General features: G+C 37.7%; 1 protein-coding gene across 2 annotated transcripts in view; it reads right to left on the bottom strand.

Annotated features, from left to right (window-relative positions):
* UBR1 (ubiquitin protein ligase E3 component n-recognin 1) overlaps positions 1-18,166 on the bottom strand; it is a 180,133-nt gene that overhangs the window by 114,202 nt on the left and 47,765 nt on the right. The window contains exons 5-12 of one of the 2 annotated variants that reach the window (XM_066343754.1): positions 13,877-14,007; positions 10,654-10,795; positions 9,272-9,334; positions 8,913-9,036; positions 8,530-8,637; positions 7,812-7,900; positions 5,888-5,986; positions 4,444-4,601 (exon numbers count right to left, since the gene is read on the bottom strand). In XM_066343754.1, coding sequence (XP_066199851.1) covers positions 4,444-4,601; positions 5,888-5,986; positions 7,812-7,900; positions 8,530-8,637; positions 8,913-9,036; positions 9,272-9,334; positions 10,654-10,795; positions 13,877-14,007 — 914 coding nt within the window. The remainder of the gene's footprint in view (positions 1-4,443; positions 4,602-5,887; positions 5,987-7,811; positions 7,901-8,529; positions 8,638-8,912; positions 9,037-9,271; positions 9,335-10,653; positions 10,796-13,876; positions 14,008-18,166) is intronic. The other variant, XM_066343755.1, reaches the window with a different exon arrangement.

The following is an 18,166-nucleotide window of genomic DNA, read 5'->3' as shown; positions in this document are numbered from 1 at the left end:
TAAAAAATAAGATATGACTGCAAAATATCTACCACGAATGACTGAGAAAATGGAGCTCAATAATTATTTGTAAATGAAGGGAATTCAGGGGTAGTCAACCTTTTTATACCTATCGCCCACTTTTGTATCTCTGTTAGTAGTAAAATTTTCTAACTGCCCACCGGTTCCACAGTAATGGTGATTTATAAAGTAGGGAAGTAACTTTACTTTATAAATTTATAAAGCAGAGTTACAGCAAGTTAAAGCATATAATAATTATTTACCAAGTACTAAGTGCTTTATGTCGAATTTTCGCTAACTTTGGCAAAATAAATCTTTATAAAACAACTTACTATAGTTAAATCTACCTTTTTATTTATACTTTGCATACATAGAACTTACATTAGTTAATTGAATTATTAGTGGGATCCTTGAGGCTGATGCTGGGAAACTAAATATTGAATATCCGGTTCAATTTTTGTGAGGAACAAACGAAGTTCTCCCCTTTTGGAAATATTCAGGCGGTTTCATTCTTTTGTCATAATATGATTAACAACACGAAATCCTGATTTTACAAGATATGAGGCAGGGAAAGGTATCAATAAACTGAATACCATTTTCCACATATTTGGATATAAGACCGGCATGTTTTAATTTTGCCATAGGTTTTCATATCCACCACCGCTGAATTTATGTTTACAGGGTAATAAAACGATGAACTGCTAGTTTTTGGGCGACAGTAGCGGTCATAAACTGCCCGCCGGATTGGGTGGCGGGTGTGAACCTGGGGTCAGGTACATGGCCGCTCGAGGATGCAGGGCAGGTGGTCGCGAAAGAGGTGGGGTGTGGTCCCAATACAAATGCCCTGTAACAGAGTCTGACCACTGTCCTGATCTTGACTGGTCAACAGTTAGTCCATTAGTTTGTAATTGTGGTGCCGTTTGGTTGCTCTGCTACCGCCCACCATGAAAGCTGGAACGCCCACTAGTGGGTGGTAGGGACCAGGCTGACTACCACTGGATATCTGATTGGTGTTTTAGGCTAGGCTTCAGAGAAAGTTTTGTTGATATTTATTTTGTGAGGCTGCAAGGTGTAGTGAAAAGAACTTGAGTTTTACAGTACATAGTGCTAGGCTCAAATCCAAGTTCTGTCATTTACTAGCTTTGTGACCTTAGGTAAATAATTATAATCTACAAATAAAGATTATATCACCTACCTTATGAGAATGCTGCAAGAATAAGGTGAAATAAGTTAAGCTCCTTAACAAAACAGTTACTAAAATATAACAGAGCACTCTTGTTAGAGTGAATTACATGAGAAGCCTAGCACAGTATCTGTTGAACAAATGCTCAAAATGTGTTCATCTTCCCTTCCCCTTGTCTCTATTCAGGTAGTGATGTAGGAAAGAAGTTGTAAGCATCAGAAGAGTGGGAAAACTTTAATGCTACCTTCCAAATCAGGGTCTCCTAAAGTTTTACCATATGGATAAGCATCTAGGGATGTACTGATTATAAGTTATTCACCATAAAGAATAACTATAGTTAGAGATTCATAAAATATGATAAAACAATAATGTGATTAAACATCACTTCTCTGGATATAAAAATAACTTAGTTATAAAAGTATTTCACAGTAATGAGAGCCAGAGTAAAAGACATTTCTTCCGCATAGTAGACCAAAAAATGATGAATACATTGAACAGAATACACAAACAAAATAGAAACAGACTCACAGATACGGAGAACAGACTGACAGCTGTTAGAAAAGATGAAGGCTGGAGGGCTGGGTGAAAAAGGATGAATGGATCAAGCAAAAAAAATAATAAAAAGGAAAGAAAACCCTCACAGACACAGACAACAGTATATGGATTACAAGAGAGAAAGGGGGGTGGTGGGAGATAAAAGAGGGTAGAGGGAAATAAATGGTGATGGAAGGAGACTTGACTTGGGGTGGTGAACACACAATACAATGTACAGATGATGTATTATACAGTGGTACACCTGAAACCTATATAATTTGATTAATGTCACCCTGATAAATTCAATAAAAAAATTTAAAAACAAATTTTAAAAAATGATGAATACGCCCTGGCCAGTTGGCTCAGCGGTAGAGCGTCGGCCTAGCGTGCGGAGGACCCGGGTTCGATTCCCGGCCAGGGCACATAGGAGAAGCGCCCATTTGCTTCTCCACCCCTCCGCTGCGCTTTCCTCTCTGTCTCTCTCTTCCCCTCCCGCAGCCAAGGCTCCATTGGAGCAAAGATGGCCCGGGCGTTGGGCATGGCTCTGTGGCCTCTGCCTCAGGCGCTAGAGTGGCTCTGGTCGCAACATGGCGACGCCCAGGATGGGCAGAGCATCGCCCCCTGAGGGGCAGAGCACCGCCCCTGGTGGGCGTGCCGGGTGGATCCCGGTCGGGCGCATGCGGGAGTCTGTCTGACTGTCTCTCCCTGTTTCCAGCTTCAGAAAAAAAAAAAAAAAAATGATGAATACAATGATTTAACACTGATAACTTAAAACATTGCCACTGTAGTTTTTGTGTATTTTTTGTTTTGCACAACATGAAATTTATGCACAATTTGTGAATCACAATGGCTAAATGATTAGTGAATTCTTCCACTATCTTTACTTGTATTGAAGATGTAATTGATAACATAATAATTTACTAAACTTTATTTTTATTTTTTTAAGATTTTGTTTTTTTTAAAGTATTCAATTTTCAGAGGAGAGAGAAAGAGAGAGAGAGAGAGAGAGAAGGGAAGGGGGAGAGTCAGGAAGCATAAACTCCCATATGTGCCTTGACTAGGCAAGCCCAGGGTTTCGAACCAGCAACCTCAATGGAATTCCAGTTGGACGCTTTATCCCACTGCACCACCACAGGTCAGGCAATTTACTGAACTTTAAAGAAGATTTATACATCGAATCATATTTAGAAATTGAGGAATTTAAAAAGGTATGGAAGCATTTTCCTCAGTAATATCAAAGACCTAATAATGCATACTTCCAGAAATCTCTCAAATGCATTTTTCAAATAGATTAAACTATTTCTAGGTTGGTTTGAAAGCCTATTTGTTTCCACATCTCTATACCCTACGTAGTCATTAGAAGAACTGGGCAAAATTTGATTTCTTGCCCCTGGGGACTAGCAATAATTATACCTTGGATCCTTCATTTTAAAAAACAAACTAAATGAAATATATTTTGTCCTAATATATTCTTTCTTAAAATTTATTGATTGATTTTTAGAGAGTCAAAGGAAGGGAGAGAGAGGGAAGGGGAGGGAAAAAGAGGAGAGAGAGAGAGATAGAGAGAGAAGCATTCATTTGTTGTTCCATTTAGTTGTGCATTCATTGGTCACTTCCTATATGTGATCAAACCTGCAACCTTGGTGTTTAGGGATAAGGCTTTAACCAACTAACTGGCCAGGGCTTGTCTTAATATAGTCCTAAAATTTTTTTTTTGAAGTTTATGATTTATTGAATAATTGACATAACATTTATGATATTCACCATTTATTTCTAAAATAAATTTCCTTGTAGGTTCAATGACCCCAAGATCTATCATATGATTCCCACTTTAGTTTAAAAGGAAATTCTCTATACTCTCTTCAGAGAAAAAAATTAGGAAATCACTGATGAGTATGAATAACTTTGTCATATATATGAAAAGGGGAGGTAAAAAGAAATTCACATTTACCAGATCATCTGAAACTATGACCGAACAGACTATATACAAGAGAGACAGAACCAAAGAGCATGAATGAAAGTGAGCGGAAGGCACAGCAATTACGACGGAGATTCGAGATTCGTTTAATGACTCTACATGCCTGTAACAAGCCACTCCTCAGTACCTTCATTATTTTATTTATTTATTTACTTAGTGTGTGTGTGTGTGTGTGTGTGTGTGACAGAGACAGAGAGAGGGACAGATAGGGACAGACAGGAAGGGAGAGAGATGAGAAGCATCAATTCTTTGTTGCAGCACCTTAGTTGTTCATTGATTGCTTTCTCATATGTGCCTTGACTGGGGCTACAGCAGAGCGAGTGACCCCTTACTCAAGTAAGCGACCTTAGGCTTCAAGCCAGCAACCTTTGGGCTCAAGCCAGCAACTACAGGGTCATGTCTATGATCCCATGTTCAAGCCAGTGACCCCAGGCTCAACTGGTGAGCCCACACTCAAGCCAGCGACCTTGGGGTTTCGAAGCTGGGTGCTCTGCATCCCAGTCCAACACGCTATCCATTGCGCCACCACCTGATCAGGTAATACCTTCTTTATTAACCTGCCTTTAACTCTGTAAGAAGCTTTCACTTAAAACATTTATTGACATGAGATAGTAACAATTCTTTATATGTCTCATCATTATAAAGCAAATGCTAGATAACGAAAAGAATCAGAGGTTTATTATAAGGCAGAACAAATAAGCACACTATGTTTAATAAGTACCCTCACATACTAACTCAAACAACTTACTTTAGATCACATATTACAGCATACACTCTTCCCAATTTGTCTTGGCTATAACCCTGGAAGTTGAATTTGTTGTTCCTATCCAAATACTCAGGCAACACTTCTAGCAGAGTTTCAGTAATGACAGAAATAACATTCTGCTCTTCAATAAGATGTCGAGCCTGCAGAATATTTCAAGAATAGTCTTAGTATTAACTTATTTGGTTGGTAAGTCATTTTTAATATATTTACTGAGCATCAAACACAGTACTTAGTCTCACAGAACAGCAATTTCTGAGAAAGATATTTTCTAAAAGTAGTAACTTCTCTATTCCTTCCTAACTAGAAAACATCTGTCTGGAAACCCTTTACTCAGGTTATCTATATAGTGTTGGTAATCACAAAGTGAAAAACAGTAGAACAATCATAGATATACTTCATAATTTTGATCACATTATTATTTTTTGTGGCACCTCCCCCTAACTCCCAATTCCTTGTCTCTTCCCTATCCTTTTCTCTGGACTTTTGAAATGGGAAAGCAGAAATAGCCAAACTATCTCAAAGAAACAGGAAAAGGGCCCTGGCCGGTTGGCTCAGCGGTAGAGCGTCGGCCTGGCGTGCGGGGGACACGGGTTCGATTCCCGGCCAGGGCACATAGGAGAAGTGCCCATTTGCTTCTCCACCCCCCCCCACTCCTTCCTCTCTGTCTCTCTCTTCCCCTCCCGCAGCCAAGGCTCCATTGGAGCAAAGATGGCCCGGGCGCTGGGGATGGCTCCTTGGCCTCTGCCCCAGGCGCTAGAGTGGCTCTGGTCGCGGCAGAGCGATGCCCCGGAGGGGCAGAGCATCGCCCCCTGGTGGGCAGAGCATCGCCCCTGGTGGGCGTGCTGGGTGGATCCCTGTCGGGCGCATGCGGGAGTCTGTTTGACTGTCTCTCCCCGTTTCCAGCTTCAGAAAAATACAAAAAAAAACAAAAAAAACCAGGAAAAGAAGTAGTACAAAAAGGAAGCTGAATTCTCCACTCTCCTCCCAAGTCTATGCAGAACTATATTTAATGCAATGCTGGAGTCATACTGTACTCTTGCTTTATCTTAACTTACCACCCTCTCTCTACCCCACCCCCCAAAACCAATAATTCAAAACAAAAAGAGCAAAAAATTTGTTCAGTATTGAAAAGGCACTGCTCCTAAGCTATTCTTGAAACTGAGAAACCAGTTCTGGACTCCACCTGTAGGGATCAGGACTTTAGGACAATGGCAGTGCCATCATTCCCACTGCACAAGTTGCCTACTCTGGATACCATCAATGTATTACTCACATGCAGATACCACTTAAGTATTACTCAAATTTCCAGATGAAATTAGCCTAACATAGTGATTCTGACATTGTTTTGATTCAACATTAAGCAAAATTCTTAAAAATCAAAACAAATTTTACTTAGAAATACTGCAAAGAAAGTATTAATACATACCAGAGTAGGAACAGTAAACATCTGAACTGACAGTGCAGTTATAGAGATACTTCTGTCATGATCATCACTGATATATTCTTTCTGTAGCTGTTTATAATACTAAAAGATATAATATATAAACATAGAGAATCAGTTTAAAATAACTACTGAAACTTAAAATCCCAATTTTAACAGCTGCTGCAAATTCGTTTCTATGTCTAAGATAACAAGTATTATAATTCCTCTTTCTTAAGGGGAGAATTAGAAAGAGAGTAATAAACAAAAGACCAAATATGAATTCAACTGCCCAATCTAGCAGAGTTGAGAGTGAGAACCATAAAAAAAAGTGCACAAGACATACAAACACAGGTGAGAAAACACAGAGGACGGTGATGGTGCAGCATTTCCTTTCTCCAAACACAATTTGGGGCAACTGTTAGCAAATTCTACCCCAACGGCATAGGGCATGCATGGGCTATATTCCAAGTATTTATAAACTGATATGATTCAGAAAACCAACCAATCAGATTCAATCCAGCCTTAAACAGAAGCTGGCTGTACATAACTTCTTATCCACACTGGTGAGTACCAATTGAAAATAAAACCTGATATATTAGAAGAACAAAAAAATAATAATACATTCAGTCATGTATCAAATATACTGAGACCCTTGACCTGTATATTTAATTTATCCACAAGAATTCCCACAAAGTTTAAAAGGTAACCATTGCATATAAAAAGATACTATTTTAGTAAGGAGAATTGATTTTTTTAAGAAAAAAAATTTCATTTCAGATCACACATATGGTCCAATATCATATCTCTAAAGAGTTTTAAAACAATGGATTTGAAAATCTGAGCTGGCATCATCTTTCAAGAAACCAAATGTCTTAGTTACTTTAACAATCTACTTCTAAAATCCAGGGAGTGAGGGATCTTACCCTACAGCATCATCCGCTTTTGACAATCATTATTTCACTCTGCTTCCGATTCTATCCTGGGACCTACCACTTCCTGACTTAAGTTTTAGAGAACTGCCTGCAACTCAAAATCAGAGGAAGCCAACAAGTATTTATTGGATATCTTGTATAAGGCAAAACAGAAGATTCAAAGAAGTCCCTGTTTTGTATCACCTTGTAATTTCACTTTAGGGATAGACAAAAAATGTATTTAACAATGAAAAGGATAGACAATAGATCAATAAAACAACATTAAAAAAACTCTAAGTTTAACCTTTATATTTTAGCCTCAATCGTTAAGTATAACACTTGCAAATTCGTTTCTGTGTCATTTAATTCCAGCCACCCTTTAGCGTTATTCATATATGTTCCTTTTTCCGCTATGCTTTTCCTTATTTTTTTTTAGTGAGAGAGGCACAGGAAGGGAGATGAGAAGCATCAGTCATAGTTGCGGCATTTTAGTTGTTTACTGATTGCTTCCCATACATGCCTTGACTGGGGGAGCTCAAGCTGAGCCAGTGACCCCTTGCTAAAGCCAGTGACTTTGGGCTTCAAGCCAGCGACCTTCGATGATTCCATGCTCACACCAGCAACCCACCCTCAAGCTGGTGAGCCTGCACTCAAACCAGCGAGCTTGGGGTTTCGAATCTGGGTCTTCAGCATGCCAGGTCGATGCTCTATCCACTGTACCACCACTGGTCAGGTACTGCTATGCCTTTCAACTAGTCACTTCTACTCTTATTATAATTTTAATAACAGGCAAATGATTAAGAAGGATGAATGAATGTGTTTTGTATAGACAAATAATAGGTCATTTTCTACCTTCCTCTTCTCCCAGACTGTTTCCATACTAGCAAATGTGAAAATAAAAAAACATTTAACAAAGAAATGATCATAAAATTAAATTCTTGATTCATAATTATTCCCTTTGTTTCTATTACTTCAATTAAAATGGTTTCCTATCTCTATTTATAAAGAGCAATTACCTTTACAAATTCCATAGCAAAGAATTTTTTGTATTCCATCTCCATAAAAAAACTGCTGAAGATCAATTCGTGAAGAATCTTACGGGCACCTATGGATCATTTTGGGGGGAAGGGGGGCAGTATCACCAAGACAAAAAAATTCCAGAATATTACACAAATATTTCACATGCTAGTAGACCTCAAGTACTCAAATATGAGTAGCATTTATTATATTAGTATTTCATAGATAGAATTTAAAATACATATATATATATAGCCTTTTCATTTTTTCTGTATCCCTCTTACTACATTATTTTACTTCGTTCTACCTCTCCCAACCTTTCTCCATTCCTTTTCATTCTTACACTCAAAGCTGTTCTTACTCTGTATTCTTCCCTTTTCCATCCTCTTTAGCCTTTCTCACCTTTTACTTTTTGTTCTTTGTTTAGATTTTTAAAATGAGTATCAGCACAGTTTTAATAATGGCCCTACTACATGAATATATATTTATACAGCTTTTACTGGCCCTGGCTAAATGAAAAGATACTATAATTAAAAGATAATATCCCTGGGTTTTAATACAGAAGAATACATATTGATTGGTTAACCTTACCTTAAAGTATAATATCTTATAAACCAAGATCATTGTTATTAATAAACAAAAGAGATCATAGCTCCACTTTAAGGTCATAATCTTCCTTTACTTCATGGCAAGCAGCATAAGCAAAGATCCACATACCTTTATAAAGCTTTGCATCCCAAAGCATTAACCTGCTTATGAGACAGGGATTCTCAGAGCCAGGTTCTTCTCTAAGGCATACTTGGCAAAAGATTTGCCTAAAATCACCTACAAAAAAAAAAAGTCACATAATTTGTTTTCTTATAATATTGTTCCCAAAAGTATACTTCCTGTACCATTAAAAAATTAACATTGATATTCCCACACTTGGTATTAAGAATAATTCTGTCAACATCAAAGAATAAACCAGTATTTATAGTACTTGAAATACATTTCTGAAAATTAATCAAAATGTATTTTAAAAGGAAATTTTATTTTCTACTCAATGATATTTTAAAATCTGTTGCTATTTTTAAAAATCCAGTATTAGACTATATGCTTACTTGAATAGCTCATAATTTTGTTCATCCAGGAGCCAAGACGTAAAGCAAATTTCTGATGAGCCATAACCTCAGAGTGTAATACTTCTACATGAAGTGGATGTTGAGAGACATTTTCTGAATGACTCTACAAATAAAAGAAATATTAAAAAAACAAACTAGTTTTAATAATTTTAACTAAGTAATCTATTCTTTGAAAAAAAGAAATTACATAACCCCTGCAGCTCCAAATATCCGGGTCTAAATGTCCCAATCCTATCTCTACTTAGTATGTCAAACCACTTAAAAAATAGTTGTTTTACTTGAGTTCTTATCATCTTCATTCCTCTTAAATTCACTTTGTCCCTAATTTAGAAAATTACCTTTATATCTTCCTTTGCTTCCTGGCAAGCAGCAAAAGCACCTGCTTTAACAGCCCGACGACCCTAATTATAGACAAACATGAGAATTAAGTTAGCAAAATGACAATCCCAATCAATAGGTAATATATAGTTCAAAGACCTAATGAACTCTTAATTAACCATCATTTGTCAACTGTGTTAAAGTCAAAAGATGGGCAATACCTGGAAGATAAACATAAATGTTTAACATCTTTATGTAGCTTCAGAACTTGTAATACCACTGGAAGAGAATTTCTATACTTTAGGACTTTGCATTTCCCGCTTAGCAAGAATGTCAGTTCTTTACTTTTGTTAGTGTATCTCTATTTCTATCTGATAATACTAACTTAGGTTTACTAAACTCCTGTTATATGTTTTAAATACTTCTCATGAATGAACTTAAAGTTCCTCAGTATGTGTTCCATAACACACTGAAGGTCCACTAGTGGGTCAGAGTGTGGCCTTGATATTGTTTCCACAAGCCTTGGAACCACTACACTAAATACTAATTACAAATGCCATGCTGCTTCTTCTACTATTTTAGACTCCTCTCAAGGGCAGGATTGTGCTAAATATTCCTTCTGTATACTTGAGAAACACATTTTGCTTTGGATGAATATTAAATAAAAGCTGAGCCATAAATAAATATTACTGTAAAAATAGTTTAAATAAAATGTTAAAACCTCAAAAATAATTAACTTTTTGCCTGACCAGGCAGTGGCACAGAGAATAGAACATTGAACTGGGACACTGAGCACCCAGGTTCAAAACCCCAAGGTCACTGGCTTGAGTGTGAGCTCATCTGGCTTGAGCGTAGGCTCACCAGCTTGAGCATGGGGTCGCTGGCCTGAGCAAGGGGCCACTTGCTCTGCTGTAGTCCCCCCCCACATCAAGGCACATATGAGAAAGCAATCAATGAACAACTAAGGAGCCTTAACAAAGAATTGATGCTTCTCATTCTCTCCCTTCCTGACTGTCCCTGTCTGTTTCTCTCTCTGTCTCTCTCTCTCTGTCTCTGTCACACAAAAAAAGAAATAATAAACTTTTCATAATTCATGCATTTATTTAGTCAATAAATAGAGAAAACACAGACTAAAGTGCTGACATTCTTAACTACTCTTTGTAAAATACATTCAGCAATTTCCTAATTATTTAGACTAAAAGAGGGAAGTTATATTTATCTACAACTATGATACACACACAGAAAAATCAAGTTCTCATTAGTTTACGTAGGATATAAGAAATGAGAAGAGGATGGTTATACCTAACACAATACTAAGGTACTTGGCAAGGGCTCAGTCAACATCTGACTTCCAGAAAGCTGATGTTAAGACAGCACAATAATTCAAATGAAGCTCACAAACCTCTTTGTCTATGGCAGTGGTATGCAACTGGGCCTCTGCGAGCTCACAGTCAAGAGCTCTCTGTAGACTGTATATGACATGGTCATATGAATGGTGTTCATCATTAAAAAGAACACAGTAGTATCTTTCATTTTTCTCCCTGCTTAAGAAACAGATATACATTCAGATAATGCAATAAGTAAAGGAAAATGTAAAAAATAGGCTAAAATAACATATGACAACAGTACTGAAGCAGCAGCACTCATATGAGAAAGGAGCACTGTAATACTGACAGAGAATTATTTTAAGTGGTAAAGTAATGTGAAATTTTAGAAACCCAAATAAAAACATTACCTTTTCCATGTTTTTGCCCCACTTTTTTTTTTTTATCACTTCCAGATATAAATTATTCCTCTCAGTTTAGTGGCAGCATGGTTTTAATACCACTCTTAATTTGCTAATCTCCCATCTTGCCAAGGGGACACAGGCCTTGGACACAGAACCTTCAAGCAGGCAATAATAGTAAGATTTTATTAACATTTAGTTTTTATTGAATTTCTTTTTGTTTTACCTTATAGCTCTGGTTTTATAGTACATTTAAGTTTTTCTCAAGTGTACAGCTTTAAAGGGCCAGCACTACTATCTGACTGAGTGAAGGACCTTATATATACATAAGCGGTTAAAGCTTTTAATCTTGTTGAGATGACTTCTTCCATCTCTAACAAGAGTATGTTTACATTTGAGAATGGTGTGAGAATCTTATAAAATATATGAAAACAGCTATCATGAGTTACACAAATTTAAATGTTATCAGTTTTAAACAGTTTACAATATGCTCAATTATTGATCCTCAGAACTCTAAGAGGCAGATTGTTCTGGGCCTCTTATAGCTTAGGACAGGGGTCCCCAAACTTTTTACACAGGGGGCCAGTTCACTGTCCCTCAGACCGTTGGAGGGCTGTGGAGGGCCGGACTGCAAAAAAAAATATGAACAAATCCCTATGCACACTGTACATATCTTAAAGTAAAAAAAACAAAACGCGAACAAATACAATATTTAAAATAAAGAACAAGTAAATTTAAATCAACAAACTTAACAGTATTTCAATGTGGGGTGCCGCAGCCGCAGACTGGATGTGCGTCATATGACGCGCTTCCAGAGCCCTGACGTGTGCATCCGCATCACTGGAAGTAGTACTGTACGTGAGCTACGCCGCGCTTTGCGGCGCCACCACATACAGTACTCCAGTGCTCCGTGCGCATCCTGTGCTCCTCTCACTGGCCACCAATGAAAGAAGTGCCCCTTCTAGAAGTACAGCGGGGGCCGGATAAATGGCCTCAGGGGGCCACATGCGGCCCGCAGTTTGGGGACCCCTGGCTTAGGATATGGAAGCTCTTATAGCTTAGGACTTCTTCATGGTCACAATGCCTATAAGCAGTAAGAAGGACTAGAATTCAGACCTGTGAATCTGAATTCCAACATACACACCCACATGCTGCCTTACACACCCACATTCAAGCAACTCTCCCTTTTTAGGCAGGGCGATTTCTAACTAGTATTATGTTGACCAACATAATTTCTTAAAGGGTGTAACTAATGTTTTCACATATTTCAAATTAAAACCTTTGTAGACACAACCTCTGATGACCTTTATTTCCCCTAGCTGTTTATGGCCCACTGAAGTCAAGTCTTTATACAATAAATTTCCTAATTCTCTCTCCTAAAATAAAACAAACCAAGAAAACCTGGTAAACTCAAATAAGAAAGAATAGTATTAGATTTGTGATGCAATTTTGTGAACTGCTAAGATTACACAGATAAAAAAAAATTCCCACAGGCCCAAATTATATCTTCATATCAGATCTAGAATTTCCTTTTGCATTTGTAAGTTAAGAGCAAACATTATTGTCACTGAAAGACTTGTGGCTCTTAGAAATAGCTAGATTTGGACTTAAAAATGTGAAGTATCTATAACTGAAATAATCCTATTTACCAAAGCACAGGAAAAAGGGCCATCTCCTCATTGCCACCATCAAACTTGTTTTGATCATGAAGACTTGGGCTCAAGGAAAACGCAGTGCTCCAAAGTCCTTACCTTTGTTCAAAAACCTTTGGAGAATATGGAGAGTGGTACCAGCCAGTATCAAACTGGGCAATTTACTTCTCTAGGGACTTGTAAATCATTTAGAACAAGACTCCCAAAGTGGCCCTGGCCAGTTGTATCAGTGGTAGAGCATCGGCCTGGCATATGGAAGTCCCGGGTTCAATTCTCGGCCAGGGCACAAAGGAGAGGCACCCGTCTGCTTCTCTACCCTTCCCCCTCTCCCTTCTCTCTATCTCTCCCTTCCCCTCCCACAGCCAAGGCTCCACTGGAGCAAAGTTAGCCTGGGTGCTGTGGATGGTCCCATGGCCTCTGCCTCAGGTGCTGGAATGGCTCCAGTTGTAACAGCAACACCCCAGATGGGCAGAGCATTGCCCCCTAGTGCGCTTGTCGGGTGGATCTCAGTTGGGCGCATGTAGGAGTCTGTCTCTCTGCCTCCCCGCTTCTCACTTCAGAAAAATACAAAAAAAAAAAAAAAAAGACTCCCAAAGTGTTTTTTTCTTATAAATCAGAAGCTCCTGACTAGGCTCTTCTTTTTGTTTATGCCTAACAGAGCATCTCATATAAATGGTTATTTTAGAAGTATTCCCAAGAAATAATTGTCTATACAATTTTCATAATGATAATAAATTAAGCAGTAAATAAGAACAACAAGAACACTTATTTTTCTAATACTCATTTTGCAATATAAATAATGATCATTCTCTGGCCAGTTGGCTTAGAGGTAGAGTGTTGGCCCAGTGTATGGATATCACAGGTTCAATTCCGGTCAGGGCACATAAGAAGTGACCAGCAAAAGAAAAAAAGAAGAAGAAATGACTGTGTCTTTAAGTGGTAAAGTCTCCTTTTCCCTTCTTTCTCCCTTTCTCTCCCACAGTCATGGCTCACCTAGTTTCAGCACATCGGCTCTGGGCATTGAGGATGGCTCCATGGAGCCTCTACCTCAGGTGCTAAAAAATACCTCGGTTGCAAGCATGGCCCAAGATGGGCAGAGCATCTGCCCAGACATGGGTTGCTGGATGGTTCCTAGTGGGAACGCATGTAGGAGTATGTCTCTTTATCTCCCCTCCCCTCACTTGGAAAAGAGGAGGGAAAAAAAAAGATGATTGCTAAAACTTCTACCTTTTGAAAAATTGTCCCACCTTATCTGGAGTTCAGAAGGTAACTCTTTTTCCTCTTCCCATATGGTCATTTCTACGATGTATTTTATCACTGAAGGGAATATTTTCCTGGCTTGGGCAATCACCTCTTCATTCAATGGACAACGTAAATTCTGTAAGAAAGTAGAGAAAAACAAACACTGTATACAAATGAATAGATAAGGAAAATAATGTTATTAATTTATAATAATTATTTTAATAAGTTTATTACACCATCCTCCAGGAATAAAATCAAACTGCCCTCAAAAGGACTGCTATTCATATCAGTTTATCTTAACTCCCTGTTGTCAAGTTGATGTTACAGATTACAGAAAGAAAAGGAGGCAGAACCATGTCCCCACCCCTTTTAGTAATGTTCTCTCATATCAATGTTCTCTGCCTTTCTGAAAAGCCTAATCATGATATCAGATAACTATTGGTTATCCCTTATAGTTTACAAAAAACTTTTCTAATTTATTTCAACTAATCCTCATAGCCACTCTGCAGAAATAAAATTAATGACATTTAATGAATACAAAACCCTTCCAAGGTCAAAGAGCCTATAAATAGTAGAAGAAAGACTAAACCTAGCTCTTTTAACTCCCATAAATATGTTTACTACAGAATATCACCTCCTTAATAAAAGGCTTGTTCAAGCCTTATGATATGGAGCTAAAAAAAAAATGTATCTAAATGCTCTGCATCATAAGCCATTAAGGAAATGCAAGTCAAAATCACAATGAGGCCCTGCCTTGGGTATCTCATTGGGGTATCATCCCAATGTGCCATGGTTTGATCTCGAGAGGGCACATATAGGGATCAACCAATGAGTGCATAAATGGGTGGAACAGCAAATCGATGTCTTTTTTTTTTCTTTGTTTCTCTTTCTCTGGCACCCTTTCTCTCTCTGAAATCAATACATTTAAAAAAATTTTAGATATAAAAAAATCCCAATGAGATACCTCTTCACACCTGTTAGGGTAACTATAATCAAAACGATAGATAATAACAAGTGTTTGCCAGGATGTGGAAAAATTTGAACCCTTATATACTGCTGGTAGAAATGTAAAATAGTGCAGCCAATTTGGAAAAGTTTAACAGATACTCAAAATGTTAAGCATAGTTAACATATGACCCAGCCATACCACTCCTAGGCATATATCCAAGAGAAATGTATACAATATGTCTGCACAAAAACTTATACACATCTGTTCACAGCAGCACTATTCAGAATAATAGCCAAAAAGTGAAAATAAACAAAAGTCCAACAACTAATAAATGGATAAATAAAATGTAGTATATATCTATACATTGAAATATATGGTTATAAAAAGTAATAAAGCACATGCTACAACATGGATGAACCTTGAGAACATGCTAGGTGAAAGAAGCCAATCATAAAAGAACACATATTATATGATACCATGTATATAGAATGTCCAGAATAGACAAATCTACATAGATAAATTAGTTGCCTAAGGCTGGGGAGTTTGAAAGAAATGGAGAGCAGGGGATTGTTACATTGAGGGAGATTTGCCTTTGTTGACTGAAAATATGGGCAGCCTCTGGGAGCCCATAAGACTAGGCTCCAGCTGAGAGTAAATATGGACTCCAGTTCTATTACCAAAAGGTCTTAAATTCTGCTAACAATGTGCATAAGCTTGGAAGCAGATCTTCTCCAGAGCCCCAAGAAAGAAGGGCTACATACCTAATAACTTGATTTCAGCTATGTCAGATTCTGAGCAAAGAATTCAGCCACATTATGATTGGACTTCTGACCTACAGAACTATGAGCTAATAAATAGATATTGTCTTAGGAAAAAAGAAAGGGAGGGAGGGAGGAAGAGAGGGAGGGAGGGAGGGGAAGAAAAGCAAGCCACGGCTAATGGGTATAGGGTTTCTTTGGGGGTGACAAATATGTTCTATAATTCAACTCTGAATATACTAAAAATACACACTGAACTGTGTACACTTTAAAAGGGTAGATTTTCTTATATAGTACCCAAGTTATACCACAATAAGCTATTTAAACAAAGGACTAAACAGGAAAAATTGCTCTTTAAGAAAAAAAAAATCCAATAGAAATTCAGTATAAATTTTTGAGACATCTGATCAGTGATGACGAAGAACTGAATTAATTCCTTGGTGATACTGGGGAAAAAAAACCCCACAAAGGGCTGCCACAGTAACAACAGTAACTCTTCTGGTCCAGAAATATGACATGTTTTTCCATTTATTTACATCTTTTTTTTTTTTTTTTCATTTTTCTGAAGCTGGAAACAGGGAGAGACAGTCAGACAGACTCCCGCATGCGCCCGACCGGGATCCACCCGGCACGCCCACCAGGGGCGATGCTCTGCCCACCAGGGGGCGATGCTCTGCCCATCCTGGGCATCGCCATGTTGTGACCAGAGCCACTCTAGCGCCTGGGGCAGAGGCCACAGAGCCATCCCCAGCGCCCGGGCCATCTTTGCTCCAATGGAGCCTTGGCTGCGGGAGGGGAAGAGAGAGACAGAGAGGAAAGCGCAGCGGAGGGGTGGAGAAGCAAATGGGCGCTTCTCCTGTGTGCCCTGGCCGGGAATCGAACCCGGGTCCTCCGCACGCTAGGCCGACGCTCTACCGCTGAGCCAACCGGCCAGGGCCTATTTACATCTTTTTAAAATTTCAACCATTTTTATAGTTTTTAGAATATAAATTTTATGCTTTTAAAAATTTATTCCTATTTTATTCTCTTTGATACTATAGTAAATGAATTTTTTCATTAATTTCATCTTCAGAATATTCACTACAATGTATAGAACTACAAGCAATTTTTGTATAATAATTTTTTAAAAGATTTTATTTATTCATTATAGAGAGGGGAGAGAGAGAGAGAGAGAAAGAGAGAAGTGGGGAGGAACAGAAAGCATCAACTCCCATATGTGCCTTGACCAGGCAAGCCCAGGGTTTTGAACTGGCAACCTCAGCGTTTCCAGGTTGACGCTTTATCCACTGCGCCACCACAAGTCAGGCTGTATAATAATTTTATATCCTGTAATCTTGCTGACTTCATTAGTCCTCATAATTTTTTAGTGAATTCCTTAAGATTTTCTATGTACAAAATCATGTCATCTGTAAATATAGTTTTACTACTTCTTTTCCAATATGGATGTCTTTTCTTTTTCTTGCCTAACTGCCTTGACTAGAACCTCCAGTACAAAAATAAATAGATTTGGCAAAAGCAGAATCTTTGCCTTATTCCTGATATTAGGGAGACAGTATCCAGTATAATCATAGTGGTAAGTTTTTCACATAGGCCCTCTATCAGCTTGAGGAAATTCCCTTCTATTAAGTTTATTAAGTGTTTTTATCATGATGTTGGATTTAGTCAAATGCTTTTGGTGCATCTATTGTGATGATCATGTGGTTTTTTTTTTATTCTATTTATATGGTGTATTACATTAATTTTCAGATATTAAACTAAGTACTACATTTTACATTAGATGAGGAATACTCTACTATTAGTAGTGATGCTAATATTCATGACTGTTTCAGGTAATGATAGCATGAAACCTCCATTGTAAAGTTTCATTTTTTTTTCTCTTGTAACTAGTAAGTAATGTACGAGATAACAATTTAGAACATGTGAACATTGTTCCTCATCAACTCAAGCCTTAATGGTTTTCGCATCCATTAAATGACCCTTATCTATCATCTATTTCCTTAGAAATCGCAAAATGTTGATTTTTCTTATTTTATTATCCCTCCTCTATTACCTACCAATTCATCTAGAAAGAGGAGCTTTGCCGCATTAACTGGAAATACTTGTTTGCCATGAAACACAATTCCTACCAATTTGTATAGTAAAAAATTGATATAACCACAAGGTGACAAACTTCATCTATCAATTAGTCTATTTAACTTAACTTTCACATGAGTTTCATTAGAAACTCATAGATTTTTATATATTCAGTATGATTCAAACAATTATAGTGGTTGTTATTATTTTTTTGATCTTCCAATTATTTAACCCAGGTAGGTCAATGGGAGCCCTTTCAAGCTGGGTACTAGGTTCTCTTGATATAAACACATTACAAGTTTACCTATTCCTGACTAATACCTGGATCTAGTATATTCACAGTAATCCCTAATTTTATTTGGTGGGGAATACTTAAAGAGATCAAAATATGGGCCCTAGAAGTATTCGTTGCTATAGGGTTATCTGAAACAGTTAAAGAGTACAAAAATTCTTTATTTTTGAAGTTTTGAAAAGAATTTATCAGTGAAACTATTTAAACATAGCATATTTTAGAA

The sequence above is a fragment of the Saccopteryx leptura genome, chromosome 6 (assembly GCF_036850995.1).
Source record: "Saccopteryx leptura isolate mSacLep1 chromosome 6, mSacLep1_pri_phased_curated, whole genome shotgun sequence".
Taxonomy (NCBI): Eukaryota; Metazoa; Chordata; class Mammalia; order Chiroptera; family Emballonuridae; genus Saccopteryx; species Saccopteryx leptura.
Note: the sequence above shows the minus strand (reverse complement) of the source record. Positions and strands in the feature narration are given on the sequence as shown.